Source organism: Monodelphis domestica, chromosome 2 (genome assembly GCF_027887165.1).
Source record: "Monodelphis domestica isolate mMonDom1 chromosome 2, mMonDom1.pri, whole genome shotgun sequence".
NCBI classification, from domain to species: domain Eukaryota; kingdom Metazoa; phylum Chordata; class Mammalia; order Didelphimorphia; family Didelphidae; genus Monodelphis; species Monodelphis domestica.
In genome coordinates this window covers 541,153,559-541,180,064 of record NC_077228.1, presented here as the reverse complement: position 1 = coordinate 541,180,064, position 26,506 = coordinate 541,153,559, and the positions used below count along the sequence as shown (strand labels likewise).

Genomic DNA, 26,506 nt, shown 5'->3' with positions numbered 1-26,506 from the left:
CCGGCCAGGAGCACCAGCACTGGGATTGAACTTGGGCCTTTACACGGGACAGCCAGCCCTGGACCGCCGTGCCCAGCCTGTCCTGCTCTGGTCCCCTGGCGGCCCCACCATTCCCCAGGCTGTGGAATTGGAAGGGAGGGATCCCAGAGGGCCCCCCAGGAGAAGTAAAGGGTGCCTGGCCCCTAGGTGACCAGAACTGACATCATGGAGGGCACCGAGCGGTTTTCTGCTGGAGTTGGGGGGATGGTGGGGCGGCAGGGGTTCAAGGGCTAGAACGAGACTTTGACTGAGGAAAACCCACTTTGCCTTGGAGAGCAGGGCATCCCCCTCCCAGAGCTCAGCCCTGCTGGCTGTCAGGACAGATGGGTGAATGGACAGACAGACAGAGACATGGATGGGTGCATGGGTGGACAGTTGAACAGACAGGTGATGGCTGGATGAAGACTGACAAATGGATGAGTGAATGGGTGGATAGACAAACAGATATGGATGGATGGACGGATGGATGGATGGATGGATGGATGGATAGATGGATGGATAGGTGGATGGCTGGATGAAGACAGACAAACGGATGAGTGGATGGATGGATGGATACATGGATGGGTGGATGGATGAATGGATGGATGGATGGACAGTTGGACAGATGGATAGATGGATGGCTGGATGAAGACAGACAAACAGATGAGTGGATGGATGGATGGATGGATAGGTGGATGGATGGATGGATGGACAAATGGACAGATAGAGATATGGATGGATGGATGGATGGATGGATGGATAGGTGGATGGATAGGTGGATGGATGGATGAAGACAGACAAACGGATGAGTGGATGGGTGGATGGATGAATGGATGGATGGATGGACAGTTGGACAGATGGATAGATGGATGGCTGGATGAAGACAGACAAACAGATGAGTGGATGGATGGATGGATGGATGGACAAATGGACAGATAGAGATATGGATGGATGGATGGATGGATGGATGGATAGATGGATGGATAGGTGGATGGATGGATGAAGACAGACAAACGGATGAGTGGATGGATGGATGGATACATGGATGGGTGGATGGATGAATGGATGGATGGATGGACAGTTGGACAGATGGATAGATGGATGGCTGGATGAAGACAGACAAACAGATGAGTGGATGGATGGATGGATGGATGGATGGGTGGATGGATGGATGGATGGATGGATGGACAAATGGACAGATAGAGATATGGATGGATGGATGGATGGATGGATGGACAAATGGACAGATAGAGATATGGATGGATGGATGGATGGATGGATAGATGGATGGATAGGTGGATGGATGGATGAAGACAGACAAACGGATGAGTGGATGGATGGATGGATACATGGATGGGTGGATGGATGGATGGACAGTTGGACAGATGGATAGATGGATGGCTGGATGAAGACAGACAAACAGATGAGTGGATGGATGGATGGATGGATGGATGGATGGATGGATGGAAGGATGGATGGGTGGGTGGATGGATGGGTGGATGGATGGATGGATGGACAGTTGGACAGATGGATAGGTGGATGGCTGGATGAAGACAGACAAACGGATGAGTGGATGGATGGATGGATGGATGGATGGATGGATGGATGGAAGGATGGATGGGTGGGTGGGTGGATGGATGGATGGATGGATGGATGGATGGATGGATGGATGGATGGACAAATGGACAGATAGAGATATGGATGGATGGATGGATGGATGGATGGATGGATGGATGGACGGATGGACAGATGGAGACATGGATGGGTGGATGAAGACAGACAAATGAATGAGTGGATGGATGGATGGATGGATGGATGGATGGAATAGACAGACAGATGGATGGTTGGAAGAATGGACAGATGGGTGGACAGATGGACAGCAGCCCTTGGAGGATTCCTTCCAGACCCTTGGTGGGACAGGGGTCTGCCATGGTCTACCCCCCCTGGCCTTGGGGCTTTCTTGTTGCACATTCTCCTAAGGGTCCAGCAGACTCCATCCCCTGAAGCTGGCCGATTGGAGAGACCCTGGAGTCGGGGCCGCTGGCACTAACCCTCCCTCCCCTGCTCCTTTCCAGTGCATTCGGGGCCGGAAGGCCACCCTGGAGGAGCTGCAGACGGTCCACTCGGAGGCGCACGCCCTGCTTTATGGCACCAACCCCCTGAACAGACAGAAATTGGACAGTAAGAAACTTCTAGGTATTTATTGCCGGACGCCCAGCCCCTGGGCAGCTGTGGGGCCCCGTTTGCTCGCTCACTCCCGCCCCGGGGTCGCACGAGGCGCTCTGTGACGGCGCTCGCTCCTGGATGGACAGAGTAGAGAAAGCCCAGATGGGGAGGCGACGAGGAGGAGTGAGCTCCCCGTCACTGCCCTCCTCGGGAACGTCCGGAGCCCAGCACTTTCTCCTGGGTCCTTGGCCGCCCGTGCCTATGGCCTTCCATCACTGCCCCCGTGTGGGCACACCGCAGACCCGTGAGGATGTTTTCCTTGGGAATAAATGAACAGTAGCAGATGGAGGGGATGAGCATTTATGGAGCGCCGGCTGTGTGCCAGGCGCTTTTACAGGCAGCCTCTCCTCCCTTCGTCCTCACTGCAGCCCTGGGAGGCGCCAGCAGGGTCCCGTGGCTCATGAATGTTTGAGGCTGGATTTGAATTCGGGCCTTCCTGCCACCCAAGTCCTGTGGCCCAGCCGCCGCCCCCCGAGCTCATCCTGTGGCTCTCGGCCCGCTCCCTTCCCCCTTGGAATCCGCACTGTGTTCCAAGAGCGAAGTGAGGCGAGGGCCCGGCGGTGCGCTCCCCCGACTAGGAAGGGTGCCAGGCTGCATTGGAACCCGGGACCTCCCGCCTCCAGGCCTGGCTCTGCCCCCCCTCCCGACCCCCTTTAGCTGGGCTCTTGGCAGGGCAGAGAAGGAGCCCAGGGGACCACATGGTGCCCCCTTGGGGTCTCGGGCGCAAGACGCCGACCGCACTTCCTTCCCGGGCCGGTTCTGGATTCAGGAGAGTCAGCAGGCCCGGAAGCACTTCTTAGACACTCCCAGAGCCCCGCCCCGCTTTTACTGAGGGGGCCCAAGGCAGCCGGAGGTCCTGGGTTCCAGTCTGGCCTCAGGCACCTGCTGCCCGGGTGACCCTGGCGAGTCCCTTGGCTCTGCCACTTCTGCAGAAGGCCAGGGTGGAAAACGAGAAGGCCCAGTCCCCGAGGAGGCCGCGTTCTGACCCCCCGGGCCTGGCCGGAGCCTTCCTCTGGCTCCTGCCAAAGAGGGTCGCGGCCCCAGCAGCCCCGGGCTTGGAGCCGAGAAGACCCGAGTTCAGATCCTGACCTGGACCCTTCCTTCTCGGCTTCCGTTTCCTCATCCATAAAATGGGGCTAATCCTAGCCGGGCCCTCACTGCCAGGGCGCGGAGGCTCGGAGGCCGGGCAGCTGGCGACGCTGGCCAGTTTGGGCGTCCCCCCTCAGGAGACGGGCCGCCGCCGGCCCAGTCCTGCCCCGCTGGCGTCTGCATCCTGGGGATCGTGCTTGGCCCGGAATGCCCACTGACCACCCCACTGGCCGGGCAAGAGCCGGGCGTCCGGCGCCGTCCGCCTGCTCCAAAAGGCCGGAGCTTTCTTCCCGGAGGGCGCTGGCGGCTCTGGGCTCCGGCTTCCTGGAGGGGGGCAGGAGTTGCCCTCCCCGGGCCGGTCGTGGTCAGCGGTCAGTCTGGTTGAGGCTGGGCTCTGCCGGGGAGTTCGATGTCCCCCCGGGTGGGCGAGAGCGTGGCGAGGTCGGGGCCCCCCAGCAGGCCAGGGAGAGGCTGCCCGGGATCTGCCCGCTCGGTGGGCGCGGAGGCTCCCTGGCCGGCTGGCATCGCGGCTGACTCGCTCCTGTTTCCCCGCAGGCTCCTTGACGTCCATGTTCGTCCGGCTGCCCTGCGGCGGCGTCGGGGTAAGTGTCGGCTCCTTCGCGGCTCTGCTTCGGGGGGGCAGCGGCCCTCCCGGCCTCGGGGACCCCCCTGCTCTGGGCCGGCCGGCGGTCCTGCCCTGGTGTGGGGAGCTTCCAGCGTGGACGTCCTCTCCACCGGGCCGCTTCGGACCTGGCACGGTTGCCCGGAGGTCACCCGGGATGCCAGGGTGGATCTCTGCCCCTGGGCACGGGGCAGGGGGGTCTCTGCACAGAGCGGGCTCTGCGGGCACTGCCACGTCCCAGAAGGGGGGACGCCGCCCCTCGTCAGCGCCAGTCGGCCCGGATCGCTCCCGCCAGGCGCCTCGGTCCGAGCACCCCCGCAAAGACTGTCATGTGACCGGCGAGGCCCGACGTCCGGATGCCATCAAGAAATGAGGCAACGTCGCTGCTTCGAGCTTCATCCGTCGGCAGGCGCCCCGGGAGCGCCCCAGCCTCCCCCCAGCCTCCGTTCCGGGCTTAGCCCAGAGCCGCGTCTCCGATTTTCACACGCAGACAGAATGGGGACGAGGGGCACCGGGGGTAAACCGAGGCACACGGGCCCCTTTACTTCAGGCTTCAAACACCGCAGAGTGGACGGGGGGGGGGGTCGGCCTTCACGGGGCTGCGCCCCACGGACAAGGGGCAGCACCACAGAGCTGACCGGAGGCCTCGCTCGGTCCCTTTCTGTGTGGCGTCCTCGGAGCGAGCTCGCCCATCTGCCTCGCGCCCTTCCTGGAGAGAGGGTGCCGGGCCGCGGGCTCCAAGGTTTGAGCCGAAGGGGATGGAGGAAGAACCCAGGAGAAGGACTAATGCATGTGGAAAGGAGCAAAGGCGAGATTCGAACTCAGGGCCTCAGCCCCAGAGCTGGGTGCTCGTCTTCTGGGAGCCCGGAAGGTTTTCCCCCTCAGCCGGACGCCGCCATGTTGCTCTTCCTCCATCCTGGCGGCTGTGATCCTGGGCCAGCAGCCGTGTGGGGCGTCCCCCGTGCGCGTGTGTGCTCGGCCCGAAGCGCACTTGGCATTTGACCATCGGAGGCCCCCGCTGTGGACCCGGCCCGGCCGTCCCCAGCTGAGCCCCCTGGGAGCCCCGAAGGACCTCAGACCCCTCCCCAAGGCCGGAGCCTCAGCTTCCTGGTCTGTAAGCGCAGAGGAGGCCCATCGCCTGCCTCTGGCGGAGCCTGGAAGATGATGCAGGCAGCGAGCAGCCCGCGTGTCCGGGGTGTTCTCGGCAGTCAGAGGGCCGGCCCGGGGTTTGAGGCGGGGGTGATCCTCGCACTCAGCACCGACGTGGCCATGGCAAAGCCGCCCCCCTCATCCCTCCTCTGAGCGTGCATCTCGGATATGGGCCCAAATGGACGGGGACCGGCGGGTCCAAGCGGCCGGAGCCTCCCGGAGTGGCCCATCGCCATCCCCCGGCTCCCTCTTGAGACCCACCCTGGGCAGGGCCGAAGCGGCCAGAGGCTGGCCCAAGTGTGGACTCACGAGACGGAGTGTCCGTCCGAGGCCCGGCTGGAGCCTGGAAATGGCGTCGTCGGGCCCCGGCGAGGGGCTGCCCGCCCGAGGGGGAGGGGCCGGGGGGGCGCAGGGGCGGGGGCCGGGCGTGCGAGCCAGACCCACCCGAGGCCCGTTCTGTCTCCGCAGGTGGACAGCGACACCATCTGGAACGAGGTGCATTCGTCCGGGGCCGCCCGCCTGGCCGTGGGCTGCGTCGTGGAGCTGGTCTTCAAAGTGGCCACCGGAGAGCTCAAGGTGGGCCCGGCCGGCCGTGTAGACGGCGCCCCACCTCTCGCGCAGCTTTCCGCCTTCCTCCGGCCCTCTCCCTCCCCCGAGACATCTCCTCGGGCCGGACCCGCTGCCGCCACTGGGGCTACAGAGCCTCCCTGGGCCACCCCAGCGCATGTCGGGGTGCAGGCCCGGCTCCCCACTTTCCTTTCTTCCTTGTTTTAACCCTCCCCCGCCCCCCAACACTGGAATCGATACTAAGAATCGGCTCCAGGACAGAGGAGCGTCCAGGCTGGGCAAGAGGAGTTAAGGGACTTGCCCAGGGTCACCGAGCCAAGCAGCCTCTGAGGCAGACTTGAACCCAGAACACCCTGTCTCCAGGCCTGCCTCTATCCACTGAGCCACTTCGCTCTGGTTTCCTTTACAGAACGGCTTTGCTGTCGTACGGCCCCCGGGCCACCACGCCGAGGAGAGCACCCCCATGTGAGTACCGTCCGCCCGGCTCTGGCCCCCCACAGCTCCCCTCTTCTCTGGGGCTCCTCCATGGCGCATGGTCCAGTGGAGGTCATGCAGAGGTCACACCGGTCACGTGACGGTTGTGTAGAGGCCACATGGTCCTGTGGAGGTCATGCAGAGGTCCCACTGGTCATGTGATGGTTGTGTAGAGGTCACACTGGTCACGTGACGGTTGTGTAGAGGCCACATGGTCCTGTGGAGGTCATGCAGAGGTCCCACTGGTCCCACGAAGACCACCTGGAGATCACGTGAGAACCTCCCGGCCAGCAGGCTGAGCAGGGCTGGGCTGTAGCCAGGAACAGAGTCCAGAAGGCAGACTTGGCCGCCCTCCCCTCCAGGCAGCCGTGGTGCCCGTCAGAGGTCTGGGCCCGGGACCACGGCCTGCCTCAGCCACGTGGCAGGAAGGGCTGGGAGGGAACCCTGCCGGGAGGCGCCCCCAGACATGAAGATGCTGAAGCCGGCCCTGTCGAGGCTCTGGGCTGTCCCTGGGGAGCGGGATGGGCCCCCTGAGGTGCCCAATGCCTGGGGCCTGTGCTCGTGTAGCTGTAGGAGTGAGCCTGAGGTGGCTCACGCCGGGCCCACTTACTGGTGCCCCCTCTGGCAGCACGTTAGGGGAGCCGGGGGGGGGGGGGTCTGTGGCACCTGAGAGCTGCCAGCAGGTTCCACCCAGAGCCCTGACAGGGCCCGGCTGGCACACGGCTGTCTTGGTGCCCTCTGCCTCGGGCACCATTGGCCCTCGGAGTAGAGTGGCGATCCATGTGCCAGGCTCTGGGGCCAGAAGAAGGGCAGCCCCAGCAGGGGGGCTAAGAAATGTGGGGTGTGGGTGGGGAGAGAGCATGCCAGGCGCAGGGGGCAGCTGGTGCCAAGGTGGGGAGGCAGGAGAGTGGGAGTTCCCCCGGCCTCTGTCCTAGTCGGCCGTGGCCCCTACAGGAAGGCAGGTTCCGGGGTTTGGTGATGGGACAGGCTTCGGAGGGAGCCTGCGGGCTGCCCCTGTGGGTGTGTCTGGGGGGGCTGACACCGTGCACCCCGTTTCTCCTCTCCTCCAGGGGCTTTTGCTACTTTAACTCCGTGGCCATCGCGGCCAAGCTGCTCCAGCAAAGGCTGAATGTGAAGAAGATCCTCATTGTGGACTGGGTGAGTGGAGCAGAGCCGGGCACAGGCCGGGCATCTTGGGGAGCCTCTGCCAGAGCAGGGTGGTTCAGAGCCAGCGGCCTGGCGTGGGCACCCACCGCATTCCAGGGCAGCATTGGGAGCAAAGGTGCCACCCTTGGGAGCCCAGGGTTCCGTTGGGGGCACAGTGGGGCAGAGAGACAAATGCCAGGTGCCTGGAGATGAGCGTGATCCTGAGAGAGCCCCCCGGCCCTGGGCACGCTAAAGGCCTGCCGGGGGGAGACTCTGCCTCAGGAAGGCTCCTTGTGCGCCTGGCGCAGCAGAGAATCCAGCTCATCCCTTCAGGGGTGACCAGCCTCGACGCGCGCTCCCCAGAGGCTCAGCAGCCGGGGTTGGGGCCCCCCTTGGGTCTCGGGGGTCCCCGGGGCCTCGTCGGAAGGACTCCTTCCCTGTCAGACCCTGTGAGCCCATTTTCAGCAGCCCCCCCCTTGCCTGGTGCCAAGCACGCCCGCGTACCCACCCCCCCGGTGGCCGCTCTGCCCTGGGCATCCCCTCGAACACGGTGCCGGCGGTCTCTGGGGCGGTCTCGAGAAGGCGCCTTCTCCTGGAGCCCCAGCAGGGCCATGGCGCCCCTGCGCTTCGGGGGCTTCTCGGGGTCGGCCTCGTCACCTCGTCTCTCCCTCCAGGACGTGCATCACGGCAACGGGACCCAGCAGGCCTTCTACGGCGACCCCGGCGTCCTCTACGTGTCGCTGCACCGCTACGACGACGGCAACTTCTTCCCGGGCAGCGGAGCCCCCGACGAGGTGAGGGGGGCCCCGACCTCTGCCCGCCCGCCCGGCTCCTTCCCGGGGCGGCCTTGGCAGAGGCTCGGCTCACCGTGGCCCCTCCTCGTCCTAGGTTGGCACGGGGCCCGGCGTCGGCTTCAACGTGAACATGGCGTTCACCGGCGGCCTGGACCCACCCATGGGAGACACGGAGTATCTGACGGCCTTCAGGTGAGCGCCCGCCCGCTGCCTCAGCCCTTCGGGTGGGGAAGGAGGCCTTTGGAACACAGGCAAGGCCCCGGGCATGGACGGGAGAGCCGGGAGAGACGGGGGGATGGCGTGGAGGTTCAGGCGCAGGCCCGGCTGGCCCTGGCTAAGGCTCTTCATCTCTGGGAGCTCCGGGAATAGGGGGTGCTGGGGAGGAGGGAAGGGCAGGCCCGGCAATCGCCTGACCCTCCCTGGCCCCGGCCACCTCCTCTTGGGGGTTCGTTCTGCCCAAAGCCAGGCGCCCCCCAGCCCCTCCCTCCCTGCCCCCCGTTGTCTCCTGGCGGCCCCTGCACACCCCCAGCTGTCCCGGGCCCGGGGGGGGGGGGGGGATGGGAGAGCCTCTGAGCCGGGGATCCCCAGGAGGGCTTCTGTCTCCCAGTGCTGGCCACGGCTCAGGCCTCGGGGAATTGCGGGGTCCCTGAGAGGGCCCGACTGGCCCGGTGGGGACGGACGCCGGCCATTGAGCAGCCGGGTCTGAGTCTCAGGCCGTCCTGGACACAGAGAGGCTTCTAGGCGTGTGGACAGGCAGCCCTAGAGAGGGCCGGAGGCGCCCCGCAGGCCCCTCCTCCGTCTGGCAGCCCTTCCTTGGCATGTGGGACTCAGATGCGAGTCCCGAGCCCCCATCCCGGGGGGGCAGCCTCGGCTCCGCCCCCCCGCCGGTGTCAGGGACACCCCCTGCCCCCCCGAGCGCACCGCGGCCGGCCAGCGGCTTCTTTGAAGACGAGGCTCCTCCGCCCTCTGTGGACTGGAATGGAAGACGGCCTTTGATGTCCACGATTTATGGCCGGGGGGAGAAGGGGCTGCCCGAACCCCCCTTTGGGGAGCCCCAGAGGCGGCGGGCCGAGCCCAGGCTGCACCTTGTTATGCGCACCCACGGCTGCCACGTCGCATTTGCCGGGAGCGCGCCGAGACGAGGCCAAGATAAGAGAATCCAAGAGAGGCGGCTAATGGGATCCAGAGGCGCCTCTAACTCAAATCGGCTCATGGGACCCCCCCAGCCCCGGCCTGGCCGCCTCTAATTCAAAGCATCCCCGACAGCCGCCCACACTTTGAAGTGATGGACAGACGGCCGGGTTAACCCCTTGTCCGCCGGCCGCCCCAGGAACGCCAGTCCACGACGTCCCTGGCTCCAACCGAGGCCCCCCCGGGACCCCCGAGCAGCCCGGCCGTGTGTGCCAAGGCAGAGCCGAGGCCCCCCGAGCCGTCCACACAGAGGCTCAGCCTCATTCGGGCCGTTTCCTAGAAGGGGCGGCTTTGACCCCGAGCTCTCCCTCGTCCCTTGCTCTGTCTCGCCATCTCTGTCTCTCTCTGTCTCTGTCTCTCCCTCTCCCTCCCTCCTTCCTTCCTTCCTTCCTTCCCTCCTTCCTTCCTTCCTTCCCTCCTTCCTTCCTTCCTTTCTTCCTCCCTTCCTCCCTCCCTTCCTCCCTACGTCCCTCCCTTCCTTCCTTCCTTCCTTCCTCCCTTCCTTCCTCCCTCCCTCCCTCCCTCCCTCCTTCCTTCCTTCCTTCCTTCCCTCCTTCCCTCCTTCCTTCCTTCCTTCCTCCCTCCCTCTCCTTCCCTCCCTTCCTTCCTTCCTTCCTTCCTTCCTTCCTTCCTTCCTTCCTTCCTTCCTTCCTTCCTTCCTTCCTTCCTTCCTTCCTTCCTTCCTTCCTTCCTTCCTTCCTTCCTTCCTTCCTTCCTTCCTTCCTTCCCTCCCTCCCTCCTTCCTTCCTTCCTTCCCTCCCTCCTTCCTTCCTTCCTTCCCTCCTTCCTTCCTTCCTTCCCTCCCTCCTTCCTTCCTTCCTTCCCTCCTTCCTTCCTTCCTTCCTTCCTTCCTTCCTTCCTTCCTTCCTTCCTTCCTTCCTTCCTTCCTTCCTTCCTTCCTTCCTTCCTTCCTTCCTTCCTTCCTTCCTTCCCTCCCTCCTTCCTTCCTTCCTTCCTTCCCTCCTTCCTTCCTTCCTTCCTTCCCTCCTTCCTTCCTTCCCTCCTTCCTTCCTTCCTCCCTCCCTTCCTCCCTACGTCCCTCCCTTCCTTCCTTCCTTCCTCCCTTCCTTCCTCCCTCCCTCCCTCCCTCCCTCCTTCCTTCCTTCCTTCCTTCCCTCCTTCCCTCCTTCCTTCCTTCCTTCCTCCCTCCCTCTCCTTCCCTCCCTTCCTTCCTCCCTTCCTCCCTCCCTCCCTTCCTCCCTCCCTTCCTTCCTTCCTTCCTTCCTTCCTTCCTTCCTTCCTTCCTTCCTTCCTTCCTTCATTCCTTCCTTCCTTCCCTCCTTCCTTCCTTCCTTCCTTCCCTCCTTCCTTCCTTCCTCCCTCCCTCCCTCCCTCCCTCCTTCCTTCCTTCCTTCCTTCTCTCCCTCCCTCCCTCCCTCCCTCGAGTCAATGGTCCTCCCTCTGCGGGTGCCGATCTGCATGTCCAGCCACAAGCCGGCCTCGGCCCGGACATCCCGTAGCTGATCCCCGCCCCCGTCGGTGCCCTGGAGCCCTGCTTTGCCCCGTCCCGCTGGGCCGGACGCTTTGCTCTGCCTCCGCTCCGTGGGAGCCAAGAAAGCCCAGACGGGCTCTGGGAGAGTCGGAATGGCTGACGCCGGGGCAGGCCGGAAGGCCGCACGGAGGCCTCCTCCCGGCGCCCTGGGCAGGCCGGGCCTCGGGCAGCCAAAGCGGGGACGGAGAGGTTGGCCGTCTGTGTGTCCGGCCGGCCCTGGCCAGGCTCCGAACGTGGCCGCGAAGGCCCCCGGCATGGCCCAAGCCTGAGCAGGAGCCGCCACCTCCCCGCTCGCTCCGGACACAGCAGCCGCAGAGCAAAGCGGCAGCGGCCGGGCCCGAAGGCCGAGCTCTTGCCGGCCTCCCGGGGCCGTCCTGAAAGGGACGCTTCGGAATGAGCCGTCTCCGGCGGGGCCGGACCCTCGGCAGTGGCCTTCGACGCCCCCGAGAGCCCTCCTGAAGGTGCCCCTGCGCGCCGCCTGCCTCTGGTGCTCCGCCCGGGGCGCCCCGCCTGGCTCTCTGCGCCCAGCCCGGGGCTGTGGGGCCGCCGAGGGGCCCCCTGGCTGGCTCGGGCCCCGGCTTCTGGCCTCCGCTTTCTCCGAGCCGTGGAGGCTGGCCTCGGCTTCACGGGTGATTCCCGGCACGGGAGTCCCCTCTGCCGAGGCTCGCCGGTCCTCGTCCTGCATGCGGCAGCCCCAGAGCACGTGGTCGGGGCCTCTTCCCCGGTCATGCGGCACTATGTGACTGAGGCAGGACTCGAATTCAGGGCCCGCTGGCTCCGAGGCGACTCCTTATCCACCCCACCCTGAGGAGGGCATCGGAACACCCTCAGCTGCCGAGAACGCCGCCTGAGGGTCACAGAGACAGGACTCGAACCCAGGGCTTCCGATTCCCTTCAGGGGCTCCGTGCATGGTGGCATCTCCAGGGAGCTGCCCGAAGGATCTGTCACCGCAGAGGCCGAGTTTGACGCTGCAGCCGGGTCCGGGCGGCCTCTGTCCCCCCGGAGCAGGGCGGATGGGGGGGCCACGTGGGGCGCCTCTGGGGGCAGCCCGGGGCTGACACGCTCTCCTTGGCCTTGCAGGACCGTCGTCATGCCGGTGGCCAACGAGTTCGCCCCCGACGTGGTGCTCGTGTCCTCGGGCTTCGATGCCGTCGAAGGCCACCCCACGCCGCTGGGAGGCTACAACCTGTCGGCCAAGTGTAAGTGGGGCCTCCGGCCAGCCTGACCCGTCCTCGGGGCCCCTCTGCCCGCGCCCGCTCCGCGGCCTCCCGGCTTTCGAGCCTGAGAAGGGCCGGCCGCGAGAGGCCCCCCAGAAGGCGGCCCCTATTCGCCGACGGTCTGACCAGAAGCTGCCATCGGGCACCTCCCGTATGCCAGGCTCTGCCCGGGGCCCGACGGAGTCCTGCCCTCCCTGCCAGGAGGCCGCCTGGGGGCGCCCCCGTGCCTCGGCGTCCCTGCTGGGCGCCTGGCAGCGCAGAGGAGACGGCCACCAGCCCGCCAGACAGGGAGCGGGCGCTGTGCCCTGGGGCAATGCCCAGCCTTGGGGGACTCCACGCGGGCAGGGGCCGAGCCTGCCCCATCCATGCATGGTGCCACCCTGCGGACGCCCCTCCGGCTGCAGGCCTCCATGGTGGCACCCCTGCCAGGGCCCAAGCAAACAGGAGCGCCGCCTGCAGCGGTGCCCGCGTGGAGTGATGGCTGGTCCTGCCCCCCTCACCGCCTCTGTAAATGGGGCGCCCCCAGGCTGACCCCCTCACAGCCTCTGTAAATGGGGTGTCCCCAGGCTGACCCCCTCACAGCCTCTGTAAATGGGGCGCCCCCAGGCTGCCCCCCTCACGGCCTCTGTAAATGGGGCCCCCAGGCTGACCCCCTCACGGCCTCTGTAAATGGGGTGTCCCCAGGCTGACCCCCTCACGGCCTCTGTAAATGGGGCGCCCCCAGGCTGCCCCCCTCACGGCCTCTGTAAAAGGGGCGCCCCCAGGCTGCCCCCCGCAGCCGGCTCTGCCCTCCCCCCTCTGCCCCCACAGGTTTCGGGTACCTGACGAAGCAGCTCATGGGCCTGGCGGGCGGCCGCGTCGTGCTGGCCCTGGAAGGAGGCCACGACCTGACGGCCATCTGCGACGCCTCCGAAGCCTGCGTGTCTGCTCTGCTGGGAAACGAGGTACGGGGGGGGGGGCAGGAACGGGGGGGCGTGTGCTGGTCATTCCTCGGCCCGTGGAGCCTTTTTCTTCTCTTCAGACTCCTCTTAGCACTCGCGGGCTCTCTGGGCCGGCCGACACCAAGCTCTCTTTTGGGTAGACTGAGGCACGGAGGCCCATCAGGATGGCGGCTCCCATTGAGGCGGCGCTCTGGAAGGCCTGGGAGAGGTTCCACAGGGCACCTTCTCTTCCCTTTGGGGCCCACTGGGGTCACCATTAAAGAAAAGCAAGGCTCCCCGGGGCCACACAGCTTGTGTATCTGAGGCAAGATTTGAACTCGGGGCTTCCTGATGCCAGCCCCAGGCCTTTCCCCGTTGGGCCCGACTCCCCTTGCCCAGCGTTTCTAGAGGATGTTTACACAAGGGTTTCCTCAGGAGCCAGCATTCTGGGGCAACAGCCAGGCACCCCCTCCCTGCCCGGCCACCTGAGGCCCAGCATTGAGGGGCTCCCCATCCCTGGAGGGGCATCTGGCCGCAGGTCCCGGCTTTCACAGGGAGCCGCATCCCGGGGGGCCGGAAGCCGGGGGGTGACCGGAGCCCTTTGGAGCAGAGACGCCCGAGTGTGGTTCAGGGGAAAGGGGAGGAACCCAAAGGAGGGAGGAGCGCCGAGGCAGGATCCGAATCCGGGCCAGGGGCTGCCCACGTGAAGGAAGGAAGGGCGCGTGCTACCCCTGCCCTCTTTCCTCTGCCTCTCCCTCCTTGGACTCACATTTCCAAGTGGCGGCCTCGAACCCAGGCCTTCTGGTGGCGTCCACCTCCAACCCAAGAAGGGAGTGCCCCTCCCCCGGCCGGCACAGCCCCTCGGCCCCCACTTTACAGATGAGGAGACTGAGGCAGCCACAAGGAGAGAATTTGAGGCCCACATCAGGCATCCTGCGACCAGGCTGGCACGTGTGTGGGAGTGTGTACACGTGTGTGTGAATGTACACGTGTGTGTGCGTACGTGTGCGTGGCCGGCTCTCCCAGGCCCGGCCTCGCTCTGAAATCTGGCTTGTGTCAGGCTGGACTCGGACGTGGGAGGGCCGGAAGAGCCGCCCCCCACCCTGGAAGCGCCCTCTGCCTGACTCAGTCTACCCATCTGCAGCCCCACATCGGCCATCACTGCCCGGCCTCGCCCCTCCCCAAGAAGTCCCCCCACTCAGATGCCCGGCCCAGTGCTGCCGCGGGAGACCTCCACGAGGCCTGCGAGCCCACAGCCTCCTCTGCCCTGGCTAGCCCGTGCCTGGAGGCGCTGCCCTCCCCCCTCCCCCTCCCCCTCCTCCTCTCCTGGCACTTCCGGCCTGCCCTGGAGCACGGGCCGCTTCCCGGCCGTGGGCTGTTGGGGCTCCTCGAGGACGCCACATCCTTCTGGCCCCCCCGTACGGGCTCAGCCCTGGGAATGAGACTCCGAAGTGTTTTGTAAACCTCCAGGTTGGCCCAAGCAGGCAGGGCAGAGGACGGGGCGGGCGGCTCCGCCAGCCCCCGGCGCCCATCTGGGCCAGCAGCGCTTCCCTCTGAGCCGGTGAGGAGCCTGCTGGGATGGCTGAGGCTTGGACTGTCCCCTGGGCAACAGAGATAACCGCCTCCTCCAGGAGGAAGCCAGGCTTTGATCTGGGCCTAGGATGGCGGGCACTAATGGCATCCAGATGGCCGGGAGGGAGGCTGGAGCTTTGCAGGGGACCTGCCAGGCCTCGGGATGTGCATCTGCCCTCCTAGGGAGGAAACGAGGAAACGTTTCTCTGCTTACGCACTTCAAAAAGCAGGAAACCCTCGTTTTATCCAGGACTTTACGAAATCTCTTTAATGCAAGAACGTTGGCGGCCGGCGGCGGCCCCTCCGTCCTGCAGGCCTTTGATGCCGGACGGTTCCATGCGTGCGCACGCACACACACAGGCAGCCAGCCAGGAACAGCTGTGTGCCGGAGGGGGAGGCCGCCGACTGAAGAGGGACGACCGCATTATCCGGAGCGCCAGGGCTGCCAGTCTCAGGAGGGCAGAAGGCGGCCTTCCTTCTATCGGCCCATTCCCAAGGGGAGAAAGCCCGGAGCTGGCTCTGAGTAAAACTAGGAAAAAAGTGGGGACTCCAAGCGGATTCCAGGAGCAGCCAGGTGGCTGGGAGAATGCAGAGCCAGGCCCAGAGGTGGGAAGGCCTGCGTTCCAGGCTAGCCTCAGGCACTGGCTGGCTGGGCAAGTCCCTTGGATCCTCCTTCCCTGCCCTTCCTGCCTCCTGCCCTGGAGCCTAGACGCAGCGTTGATTCTGAGATGGAGGCCAGAAAGAAGGGAAGGAGGGAGGGAGAAGAGAGAGCAGAGAGTGGCCTCCCCAACAATTTAGAAGGGAATTCGGTCAGATGGTGTAGCGTCACCCAATTCTCCCTCACTGAGAAAGGGCACTCCCTGACCTTCTCCGAGGCAGCCCTGGCCCCACCATCTAAACCAGGGAGGGATAAAGCCAAGAAAGAGAACATCCAACAAGTGACTCCCCGGATGATGGATGCTGAATTTCTTCCTCAAATACTCACCAAAAGGCCATAGTAACAGGCGGAAACTTTGCTGGGACACATCGGATTTGTGCCAGGGATGCCTGGATGATTCAACCTTAGGAAACAATTAACATAATCACATTAACAAGAAAAACAACCCAAACCCAGTGCTACAACTGGTTGTGGAAAAGGGAGCCTCATTCACTTAGTCAACCAGTCTGCCCTGGCAGGCACTGGATTGGCCGTGTGTTTTGGCATGAGGGAGTGTAAAGCAGCACCATGACAGCTCCGTCGCCACCTTCCCCAGGACGGGGCCTGCCCTGGGGAATTCTGAGCCGCGTAAGGCTGTCTGTGGGTCTTGGCCCAACAAGCCTTAGTCCTTGGATGGCTCGCCATCACCTCATTCGATTGCCAACATCTGGAAAAACAGTCTCAAGGCGGCATGTGACATATTTGAAGAGGCCGTACGTCCGAGAAACTCCTTTTTCCAGATGAGATTCTAACTCCTGTCTCCCTTCTTGATCCAAGGAGCCCATGTCCCATGGAGGGGGAGAGCACCAACCCCATGAACGTCTAGAGGGGCTTCTCCACCAGCTGCCAGAGATTCTGGGCAAAAACAGACCCAGGGAATGGGGTGCACACCTGGGCACTAGACGGTGGGTCCGTTTGACTGAACCGGAGGGCACTGGAAGGGGAGAAGCAAGCTGTGGACGTGAGGTGTTGGCGTTGGATCCCTGAGGCATGGGGAGCCAGTGAGGATTAGGAGTGAGGTCTCGGCGTCTAAGCCTCCCCTTGGGATCGTTCGTTCTTTGTCGTGTTCTCCCCGATGCCTGGCACACAGGAGGCATGAAATGAAGGCTCTGCTGATGGATCAACGTTGTCAGGGGTGTGAAGGATGGAATTGAGCCACGATGGCAAGCTGAAGGCATGAATGCCAAAGATGGCACGCAGAGAGCTCTCTGTGGGACTCAGGCAGAGCTGCTCCCCTCCCCTCCCCTCCGCCCAGCAGCCAATAGGAGCACACAGGGGTGAGGAGGGGCAGCTCACAGGTGGCAGAGCACTCTGGTCACCCCCTCCCCCTCTACACTGGCTAAGGAAATTCTTCACTTCCCCCGTCCCTCTGCCCAGGACCCAATGAGAGCGCTTCCTCCCTCCCCTGGTGGGGTAAGGGTGGGGGCAGGGCACACCCAGCATGCAGTCTCTGATCCAGAGGCAGAGAGCCTGGTCAGAGGGCTGGAGCTCTGCACGGAGAGTCCTCGGCAGACAGTCCTCATATGAAGTCCCTTCCACGGCCCCAGGCTGGATGCCCTTTCTGGGGAGCCTCCAGGGCCCCTGTGAGCTCACCGTGACCGCAGCACACACCCTCCCCATCCCGCTCCAGGAGATGCCCAGAGGCCGCCATTTTCAGGAGTAAAATGGCTTTAGACAGCCCTGCCAGCTTCCCGCCAGATGCCACCTAGAGTTGACTCTTCCAAGGCCCCCTGCACACACTTTGGAGCTCGACAGCGCCCCCAGGGGCTAATGAAGGCCGCTGGGGAGAGCAAAGGCAGGTGGATTAGAGCCCCCAAGTGATCCCCCCGGGTGGCTGTTTCGGCTGATGTGGGCACGTTCCTGCCCCAGGAGCCAGGGAAGGAAATGTCATCAACGAAGACTTGAGCGATCCTTCTTCACATTCTTTATGCCCGTCATCCTCTACTGGGTGCTCCGTGGCACCAGGGCAGGCAGAGAAGGGATGCCAAGTACAAAAGAGAGACTGGCGGTGTGGACAAGTGCCCATGCGGGTCTCACCCAGCATCCTCCACCAGGCAGGCTCCCCTCCAGCGCTTTCTTTGGCTGTCCAGGGAAGCGTGCCCTCCCTCGTGTCCATCCCCAAGGACTGTGGGTACTGGTTGGCTCTTTGGAGTGGGCTTAATAATGGGCAGGCAGACCCAACAGGTCCTGCATGTCAGTCTCTCTGGGGTATCTGGAAGAAGCCTCCCTCCTTCCCACCCATTGACTCGACCCCTCTGGTGGGGGCCAGCCTGGGGCACCAGAAAAGCCCTCTGAGGGAAAGACAGGAGCGAATGACAGCAATTGTGGCCTCCGGCATCTTCTCAAGGCCCTGATGTTGTGCTTGGGTAGTGCTGCTGCCAGATCATTGTGTGCAGATCTTCAGTCCAAAGGTCACCTGCTGGATCAGCCTCCTCCTCCATGATCATGTGGTTGTCGATGGAGCCAGTGTGAACTCCTAGGCCATGTCACGTGTTTATTAGCCACCTCCCACTCCACATCCCTGGATTCTCCAAGAAAAGTTGGAGCACATGTGCCGTGCCGTGCCGTGCCGTGCCGTGCTGCTCGCTCTCACCACCATCAGCAGAGGAGCCGATGGACTCTCTCTGAGGCTCTTCCTTTATGATGTTCCCTCTCTCTCTCCCCGTGCACCTATTTCCCTCCGTTTCCAATTCTCTTCCCAGGGGTTCACCCACGAGTCTTTTCTCGCCCTCAGCCTTTCTGACTCTCAGACTTCTCGTCTGTAAAATGGGAATAACCTCCCCAGCCCCCGCGCTTGTTCCGAGGCTAGGAGGGGACCGTGTCAGAGATGCTTTTGAAACACCTGGAAGGGGACAGGATGGGTGAATGTTTGAAAAAGTTGCCACTCCAGCTTGTGGGCGGCGGCTGCCCCTTGGGTCCTCCTCGTGCCCAGCCAGCTGCTGGATCTGCCTCTCCAAGTGCACATTCAGGAAGAGCAGCTTTATCGGAACTGAGCTCAGGACCGCAGACTTAGAGCCAGAAGGGCACACAGGGGGAAACTGAGGCCCGAAGGAGCAGGGAAGTGACTATCCCGCCGAAGCGGGACATCCGCCCTGACCACCTGCTGCCCCTGCTCTTTGGTTGGCACTCTCAGAGACACCCTAATGTGCCCGTTTCTCTGTCTTCCCAGCTCGATCCTCTCCCAGACAAGGTTCTGCAGCAAAGGCCAAACATCAATGCCATCCACTCAATGGAGAAAGTCATCGAGACCCACAGTGAGTACCTGCTGGCTAGCCGTGAACCCACAGCCGGGGGAGGGGCGCTCTGCCCACCTGGGCAGAAGCCAGAGCAGGGGTCCGGAGTCCGGCACAGACCCCGGGCCAGGCCGTGGGGACAAAAGGCAGACAAGCAGGAGCTGCAGGCAGGACAAATGGGAGGGAAGCGCCGGCATCAGGGAGGCCCGGTGAGGGCGGCCGGATGGGGCTGAGTCAGTGCCACCATCCGGGTCGGCCAGCCTGCCCTCAGGGAGCCGAGAGGTACAAACGGGGGGGCCAAGAAGGGAGGCTTCCTGGAAGGACGAAGCCGCAGGTCTAGGCAGTCCCTGTTAGCTCTCCAACCCAGCCCCCACCAAAGACAGACGACACCCCAAAAGGTATGTGATGACACCTCTCCCCTCGCCCGCTCTGTGAGCCCTCCCTGCTGCCCCTTCCGGCTTCCCAGAGGGCCTTGAGTGCCAGGAGGAGGCCAGTGAAGGGCCGCTGAAGCTTTGGGACGTGTTCCCATCATCCTGCCCTCTGGGCCCTGCCTGGCATCACGGCACACCCTGCGGGGGCCGCCGGGCCCAGAGTGCCCTCCCTGAGCCGGCGCGCACAGACGGGACAAAGCCAGGCAGGTGACCCGCAGGGACCTGGAGGCTGCTCCAGATAGACCTCTGGGCCTCGGTGCCCCGTGCCAGCGGCCAGGCGGCAAACGCGAACGAGTGCCGCCCTCACGCCGCTCCTCCCTCGTCCCGCAGGCAAGTACTGGCGATCCCTCCAGCGCTTCTCCTCCACGGTGGGCTATTCCCTCCTCGAGGCTCAGAAATGTGAGAACGAAGAAGCGGAGACCGTCACGGCGCTCGCCTCCCTGTCTGTGGGGGTCAAGCACGCCGAGAAGAGGTGGGTGTCCCTGCTCTGCTCCCTGGCCAGGCCTCCTCCCCTCATGGTCCGAGGGCCCGCGCTCCCGGGAGGAGGAGGCAGGCAGGCCCAGCGGCCTCCGTCCTGGTCCGCTGGGCTCTGCGGACCCCAGAGGCCAATATCGGACTCTAGAAAGCAGGGGCGGCAGCGCTAAGTGCTTCCAGTTGTGACAGACTCGCAGAAATACGTGGAAGCACGTTTAATCCAGAACAGATTGACTTCGTAAAAGAAAGACTTTGTGGGTGGGGGGGCCGGGGGAGGGCCAGCAAGCTGGGTGGTAGAGGGAGGGAGATGTCGCTGATCCAGAAAAGGCAGCGTGTACAATGCCTGTAGAGGATCCGTGACCCCGACCCTGCACTGACGGCTCCCTTCTCTCTCTCTCTCTCTCTCTCTCTGTCTCTCTGTCCCTCTCTCTCTGTCTCTCTCTCTGTGTCTCTCTGTGTCTCTCTCCCTTCTTCTCCTCCCTTTCTCTCTCTCTCTCTGTCTCTCTCTCTGTCTCTCTCCCTTCTTCTCCTCCCTTCTTCTCCTTCTCCCTTTCTCTCTCTGTCTCTCTCTCTCTCTGTCTCTCTCTCTGTCTCTCTCCCTTCTTCTCCTCCCTTCTTCTCCTTCTCCCTTTCTCTCTCTCTCTCTCTCTCTCTCTGTGTCTCTCTCTCTGTCTCTCTCCCTTCTTCTCCTTCTCCCTTTCTCTCTCTCTCTCTGTCCCTCTTTCTCTGTCTCTCTCTCTGTCTCTCTCTGTCTCTCTCCCTTCTTCTCCTTCTCCCTTTCTCTCTCTCTCTCTCTCTCTCTCTCTCTCTCTCTCTCTCTCTCTCTCTCTCTCTCTCTCTCTCTCTCTTCTCTCTCTCTCTCTCTCTCTCTCTTTCTCTCTCTCTCTCTCTGTCTCTCTCTCTCTGTCTCTCTCTGTCTCCTCCCCATCTGTCTGCCTCTTCCCCTCCCCTCTCTCCTCCCTCCTCTGTCTCTGGCTTCTCTCCCCTCCTTAACTGCCTCTTCTCCCCATTCCATGGCTTTGGGATGCGCTCACAGGTCAGACGAGGAGCCCATGGAAGAGGAGCCCCCACTGTAGCCTCCAGCACGAATCTGCTGGTCTCTCGTTTGTGCGTCTTTTGTCTTGAAGCTCTGCCAAGAAAACTCCTCTCGTTCCTCCTGCGTCCTGTCAGGGTGTTCTCCCAGAATACAAAAGGACAGCCAGGTGTGACGTGACGCAACCACAGGACTGGTCTTTGTGGATACAGACAACGAGTCTTTCTGCATCTCCAGATATATCGACATCCCTCTAGAGAGACATATCGACGTCCATAGATCTAGAGACACTGGCGGGTGTGCCCCCACCCCCACCCACAGACATCTACGGCCTGTCCGCCTTGACCCAGGGGCCTGCTCCACGTGAGACGTGGGGGGAACCAGGCTCTCTTTGGCCCCTCCAAGAGCAGGAAGCAGCCGGTGGTGGCTTTGGGCAGAGGGGCCGCGTGGCGCGGAAAGGGACAACCGAGTAGCCGCGAAGGAGACCCGAGTTTTCCAAACTCTAATAACACAGAAAATAAACTTTGTTAAAACTGGTGCTTAAGGTTTGATTACCCACAATTCCACAGTCTCCGTTGAAACCACTCAACTCATCCTGTAGCTCGTTTGTTTGTTTTTTAAGAAGAAGCAAAGGAGAAAAAGGGTTTAAGACTCCGGCCTGCCTGGGAGTCAGAAGACAAACCCTGATGTGGGGACGTGTGGAAGGAGTGCTTCTCATGGGGAGGGCGGGGGGCCCGGAGACTAATCTCTCTCTCTTTTTTAACAGAAGACAAACAGACAAAGTTAGGAGCGCCCACCCGGGAGGAGGCGGCTTTAGCTTTTCAGAGCTGCCTGAAGATGAGAGTTTGTGCCTTTTAAAAATTGATCCGGTGGACTTGGAGTGGCTGATTTTTCAGAAGTTTGAAGGACAATGCCTTAAGTTTCAAAGAAAAGAAAAAGCAGGACTCTGTGGAGTGACTTCCTCTGGCTGACAGCAGAGCCCAGAACGGCCAGCAAGCCCAGAGCCAGGGAGCCAGGGAGCGAGTGAGAGAGAGAGAGAGTGTGTGGAAGCCTCGGGCCTGTCCTTGCTGGCTCGCCTGAGGGCTGAAGGCAGGTGGACGTCCCCTGCCTGCAGAGCCTCCCACGCCGGGGGCCTGGGCTCGGCTCGGCCCCGCTCGGCTCGGGATTTTGTTCGTTTGCTTTCTTTGTGGTTCTATTTCATTTCATTGTTGTTAGGGAGTTGCCCCAAAGTGGCAAATACCGTTGGGTGTTCTGCAGTCCGAGCAATTGAAAAGAATCCCAGGCGTTTTCTTTCCGGCCTTGATTATCTAACAGTCAAACACAGCAATTTGGTTGTTGACGCATGTGATAGACACATTTACAGTTTTCGCATTGGGTTGCTTTTCCCTGAGAGCAATCTCGCATGAAGCCTTGCTGGAATTGTAGGATAAATAGAGATATAGATATCTATATATATATATGTATGTATAATGTATATTCCAAATGTACTCCACGCTTAGACACTTGATTCTTACGAGATCTCGATAAAATATTTATAATGCATTTATAGAAGACATGAAAAGGTAACTAAGAAGTGCAGATTGGAAAAGGCACCTTGGAAGGGCCCTAGGAATGGCTGACTTGGGAATCGGACCGGACCGGACCGGTGCTTAGGGAAAGGGACGGCCGAGCGCCTGCTGCTCGCCCATTGGAAGCGTTTCAGATGGCCGACACATTTGCCACTGGGCAACTACCCTCGATGTTTGCTCTTTCGTTTCCGGTTCTGTTTGTTAGGTTTGCTTTCTCTTCGGACAGGACCTTCGCCTGCCCCTGCCCGCACACACCCACCATGAGTTGTTTTGGTTTGTTTTTGGGGGGGGGGGTTGAGAGGGTTGGAGTGGGGGAAGGTTTGGTAGCAAGAACTAGAGAACTTCAGTGTGGATTTTGTTATTGATATTTCCCAGTCGTGAACCTCGTTTGTGTGGATTTGACGTTCGTTTCCCATTGGGCAGTTCCTGATGTCCGAAGGCCTTTCTTGCCTCAGTCCATGCTTGAACATTTTTTTCACTTTTTACGGTCTTGATTTTTTATTATTGGGGGTTGTTTTGGGTTTTTGTACAGTTGGCATCTTTCTGCCCGGCTGAGGAGTTTGTCTTCACAAATGGAGCACTGAACGAGAAGGAGTGTGGGCGACACCAGCCAAGACCCTCTTCCTAAGCCTGTTCTTGAAAGGCGCTCCGGTGCTCTGGACCTTCCACGCCTCCCCTCCAGGCAGTGGCACACAGAGCTCCGCTGGGGAAGACGCGTCCACATCAGCAGATGTCACTTCGAGACTTCTTCCGTAGAATCGTAACCTTTGTTCTCCGAAGACCTTTGTGGGGAAATGCTTTCCAGAACGTTGACCGGGCCGAGGAGGGTGGTTTTTCACGTTTGTTTTTCTTTCTTTCTTTCTTTCTTTCCTTCTTTCATTCTGCCATCTGGTTTAGACCCTCATTGTCAAGCGCCAGATGCTTATTTGTGGAGTATGGGGCTGCAGGAGGCCAATTGACACATGTACTCTCTCTCTCCCTCCCTCTCTGTCTCTCTCTCTCCCTCCCTCTCTGTCTCTCTCTCTTTCCCCTCTCTCTCTCCCACTCTCTGTCTCTGTCTCTCCCTCTCTGTCTCCTTCTCTGTCTCTCTCTGTCTCTCTCTCTCCCTCTCTCTCCCTGTCTCCTTCTCTGTCTCTCTCTGTCTCTCTGTCTCTCTCTCTCTCTCTCTCTCTCTCTCTCTCTCTCTGTCTCTCTCTCTGTCTCTCTCTCTCTCTCCCTCTCCCTCTCCCTCTCTCTCTCTGTCTCTCCCTCTCTCTCTCTCTCTGTCTCTCCCTCTCTCTCTTTCTCTCCCTCTCCCTCTCTCTCTATCCCTCTCTGTCTTTTTCCCCCTCTCCCTCTCTCTCTATCTCTCTCTCTCTCTTTCCCCCCCTCTCTGCCTCTGTCTCTCTCTCCCTCTCTCCCTCTCTCCCTCTCCCTCTCTATCTCTCTCGGTCTTTTTCCCCCCTCTCTCTCTCTCTGTCTCTCCCTCCCTCTCTCTCTCTCCCCCTCTCTCTCTCTCTCTGTCTCTCTCCCTCTCTCCCTCTTTCTTTCTTTCCTTCCTTCCTTCCTTCCTTTTTTTCCCAAAATATACAGAATAGTACGATTCACTCCTCTGGACAACTCATCTTTTTCTTTTGTTGTGACATTTGGAGTCACCATTTTCATTCCAAAATTGATTGAATTCAGACTTGTGGAAAGAATTTGAAACTTGGGGTGGGGGCCCCCTCTATAGAAAAGGGGCCGCCAAGGAATGTTCGAGGCTTGGTCTTGAGTTTACGATTCCGCTTTTCCCTAACGGCACGGGAGGAATTCTTCGTTTATCCTTGAGCCTTAGATGTGCATGCAGCCCACTGAAAAGGGCAAGGTTTGGGTGCAGAAAGAAACCTCCTTTGCCCGGGCCTCCGGATGGGACTCCAGACTGCGCCCCGTCTTCTCCTGGGGCAGAAACCTAATCCTCATCCCACCTTCGCAATGTCTGATCTGGTTGTTGTTGGTTTTCTTTTGAGGTTTTCCTTTTCTGTGGTCTGGGAGGGCTCGGAGGAGAGGAAGGAATCGTTTTTTCTCCTCTGCCCTGTTAGAGTTGAAAGGGGGCCGGGTCCCCCTGCATCCCCTTTGCTGACTTTTCTAAGCCGCTCCTCAGTGCCGGCAGGCAGCGAAGGGAGTCCGCCCAGGCTTCCCCCTGCCCTGGACGCAGGGAGTAGCCAGGAAAAGGGGTGGTTTGTCGTTTTTACAAGATGCTGGTGGTAGCTGGGAGCTCCCGGCCATCCTTTTCTGACTGTTGTGCCCACCGAGCCAGCTGGCGGAGGGATTTACTGCATGTTGGAGCAACCCGTCGAGTGCCATCTTCCCCCTTTGGTTCCTCAGCCTCCTCCGCCCCTGACAATCCGCTTAAAGGCTCTCTCGGTTCACTTTGGTTTCCGTCTTTCCGTGAGGACGGGCCACCCTTGGCCTTCCCATTGTGGGGTTGCCGGGCTCCCCTTCTAGCCGGCGCTTCCTTTAGCTCTCCCTCCTCATGCCTGGCCATGGGGGATGCTTTCTTCACCCCATTTCTCACTTGCACCTTTGCCGAGGCCATTGGGGCATTTTTTTCAAATGTTGGTCCACAGGGTCGGCGAGTGAGCACTTTACTGGCCCCAGGGAGGGGGGGCGCTGCCGTTGGCACTCCTGGAGCCCCTGGGGGCTTGTAGCCACAACCCCCCACCCGTCCTTTTCTTTCTCCTGCCCCCAGAGCCGCGGCATCTTGGACCCTCCGGGAAGTGCCGGAGCGCCACCAGCAGGAGCGCCAAGGCTGCTCCCAGCCTGGGGGGGGGTCCCCTCCCCGGGCCGGCGGGGTAGGTGTTCCTGGGCCCCGGGCTCCGAGGGCCGCCCTGTCAAAGCCTTTTTCTTTCTTGCGTTCCTGCACTCTTCTTGCCCCTCCCCGACGGCAGAAGGAGGCTGGCGGTTGCTTTTTTTCCGGGGTCTCCCACAGCCCCGGGCCGGGCAAGGGGCAGCTTTGCAGGAGCCGCCGGGTGCACGCGGGCGGGCCGTTGGGGGTCGTTTGGGGCTTGTTTTTCTTTTGGATGTGGAACATTCCTTTGTATTCGTCCGTCATGTACTCATTCCATTCTGCTTTTTGTACACTTCGGGCCCCGTGTTTTCCGGGCGTTGATATATATATAAATATATAGAAATATATATGAATCTATTTTTTTAAGTTTCCTACACCTTGAGGTTGCATGGTCTGTGAGGTCGGCATGTCTTTCTCTTGTATACAGATTTTGCACGCCACGCGTGGCAGCTCTGGGGGCCGCCAGGACGAGCCCCGCCCCCTCTCGGGGCCTTCGCGCGGGCAGATGGGACCCAGGCGGGCGGCCGGAGAGCGGGAGGGCGTTCGCGTCTTACTGAGCGCGTCCCAAGACTTTGTGCTTTTCTTGTGAGAAATCAAAGGACTACTTAAGCCTTGTCGTTTCCGAAGCCGTTTATCGAGCACTTGTGACATACCAATAATAGAGTTTATTGTATTTATGTGGAAACAGTGTTTTAGAGGAACTACGCGGAGCGCAGAATGGGAACTGCCTGGCTCTCTTCACAGGGTTTTTTTCTTTTTTTTTCCTCGGGTGGGGCTGGGGGAGGCCGCTTTGGGGCTTTGTGTCCTTCGGGGGAGGAGCCGCACGCGCCCCTCTCTTGACCCTACTTTGTTTGGGCGGGAAAAAATGAGGCGGAACCTAAAGAGTTAACTCCTCGCCCCGCCCCGCCCCGCCCCGCCCCGCCCCGCTTTTTTTTAAGTGACTTTGAGTTGACTTTATTGATTGACCTCGGGTTCCTTGGGATGAAGAGCGGCATCAAAGGAAGCCCAACCTTTCCGCTTCCTTCCCTAGTCGGGCCGGTTGGAGGCTTGGAGGCTGCTTTGCAAAGTACGCCATGAAGAAAGAGAAATGAACCTCGCGTGGGGGGGGGGGCGCGTGTGTACGTGTGCACGCACACGTGCGCGCTCCGTAGCGGAGGCGAGAGTTTTCATTTCTGGGGATGACGCGCTGATGGCTATGCAATGTACGCGGAGGGTGTGGCCAAGGGGCGGCGCTTCTTCCAGACCTGTGGTATCCCGAGCTGTGGCGCCCTTCCAGCCTCTCCCCACGGGCTCCTCCCGGCTGGCCCTCCCGCGGCCCTCGCCTTTGCTCAGCCCACTTGGAGGTCTTTTTTTCTTTGGGGTCTTCGCTGTTGTTTTCTCATCCTCGGTTCGTTCTGGTTAAGCCCCCACTGGCCAACGGTGTCTTTCTCCGACAGTACCGACTTCTATTGGGATTTTCTTAGGAGTCCAGTATTTTGTACCACATTATGACAACTTGTTATTCTTGTGGTGTAAATAAAAAGAAAAAAAGCTCGCGTGGTCCCGCCTGGTCTTCTGTCCCGCCTCCCCGTTTCAGCCCTCGGGCCCTGGGAACCGGCTCATCCCCCTCTGGCTCAGCCGTACCTCGGGGCATCCCCCGGAAACTGCAGGCCGACTCTCGCTTCCCCTCCCTCCCCTCAGAAAGCCAGACAGTCACACACGACCCCGTGCCTACACGTGCGTGTGCACACGCACCTGTGAGCGCACCGAAGACTTCTTGATGGAGAGGTGACCCTGGTGCTACGCA

At 61.5% G+C, this 26,506-nt stretch overlaps 1 protein-coding gene across 6 annotated transcripts in view; it reads left to right on the top strand.

Annotated features, from left to right (window-relative positions):
* Positions 1-26,253, top strand: part of HDAC4 (histone deacetylase 4) — a 115,735-nt gene extending 89,482 nt beyond the window's left edge. For 5 of the 6 annotated variants that reach the window (XM_056820128.1, XM_056820127.1, XM_056820126.1 and 2 more), the window contains 12 exons: positions 2,094-2,214; positions 3,889-3,935; positions 5,573-5,680; positions 6,081-6,136; positions 7,216-7,303; positions 7,966-8,085; positions 8,180-8,277; positions 11,850-11,968; positions 12,797-12,930; positions 18,345-18,429; positions 19,170-19,311; positions 20,350-26,253. In XM_056820128.1, coding sequence (XP_056676106.1) covers positions 2,094-2,214; positions 3,889-3,935; positions 5,573-5,680; positions 6,081-6,136; positions 7,216-7,303; positions 7,966-8,085; positions 8,180-8,277; positions 11,850-11,968; positions 12,797-12,930; positions 18,345-18,429; positions 19,170-19,311; positions 20,350-20,389 — 1,158 coding nt within the window. In that variant the 3' untranslated portion in view covers positions 20,390-26,253. The remainder of the gene's footprint in view (positions 1-2,093; positions 2,215-3,888; positions 3,936-5,572; positions 5,681-6,080; positions 6,137-7,215; positions 7,304-7,965; positions 8,086-8,179; positions 8,278-11,849; positions 11,969-12,796; positions 12,931-18,344; positions 18,430-19,169; positions 19,312-20,349) is intronic. The other variant, XM_056820129.1, reaches the window with a different exon arrangement.
* The last annotated feature ends 253 nt before the right edge of the window (positions 26,254-26,506 follow it).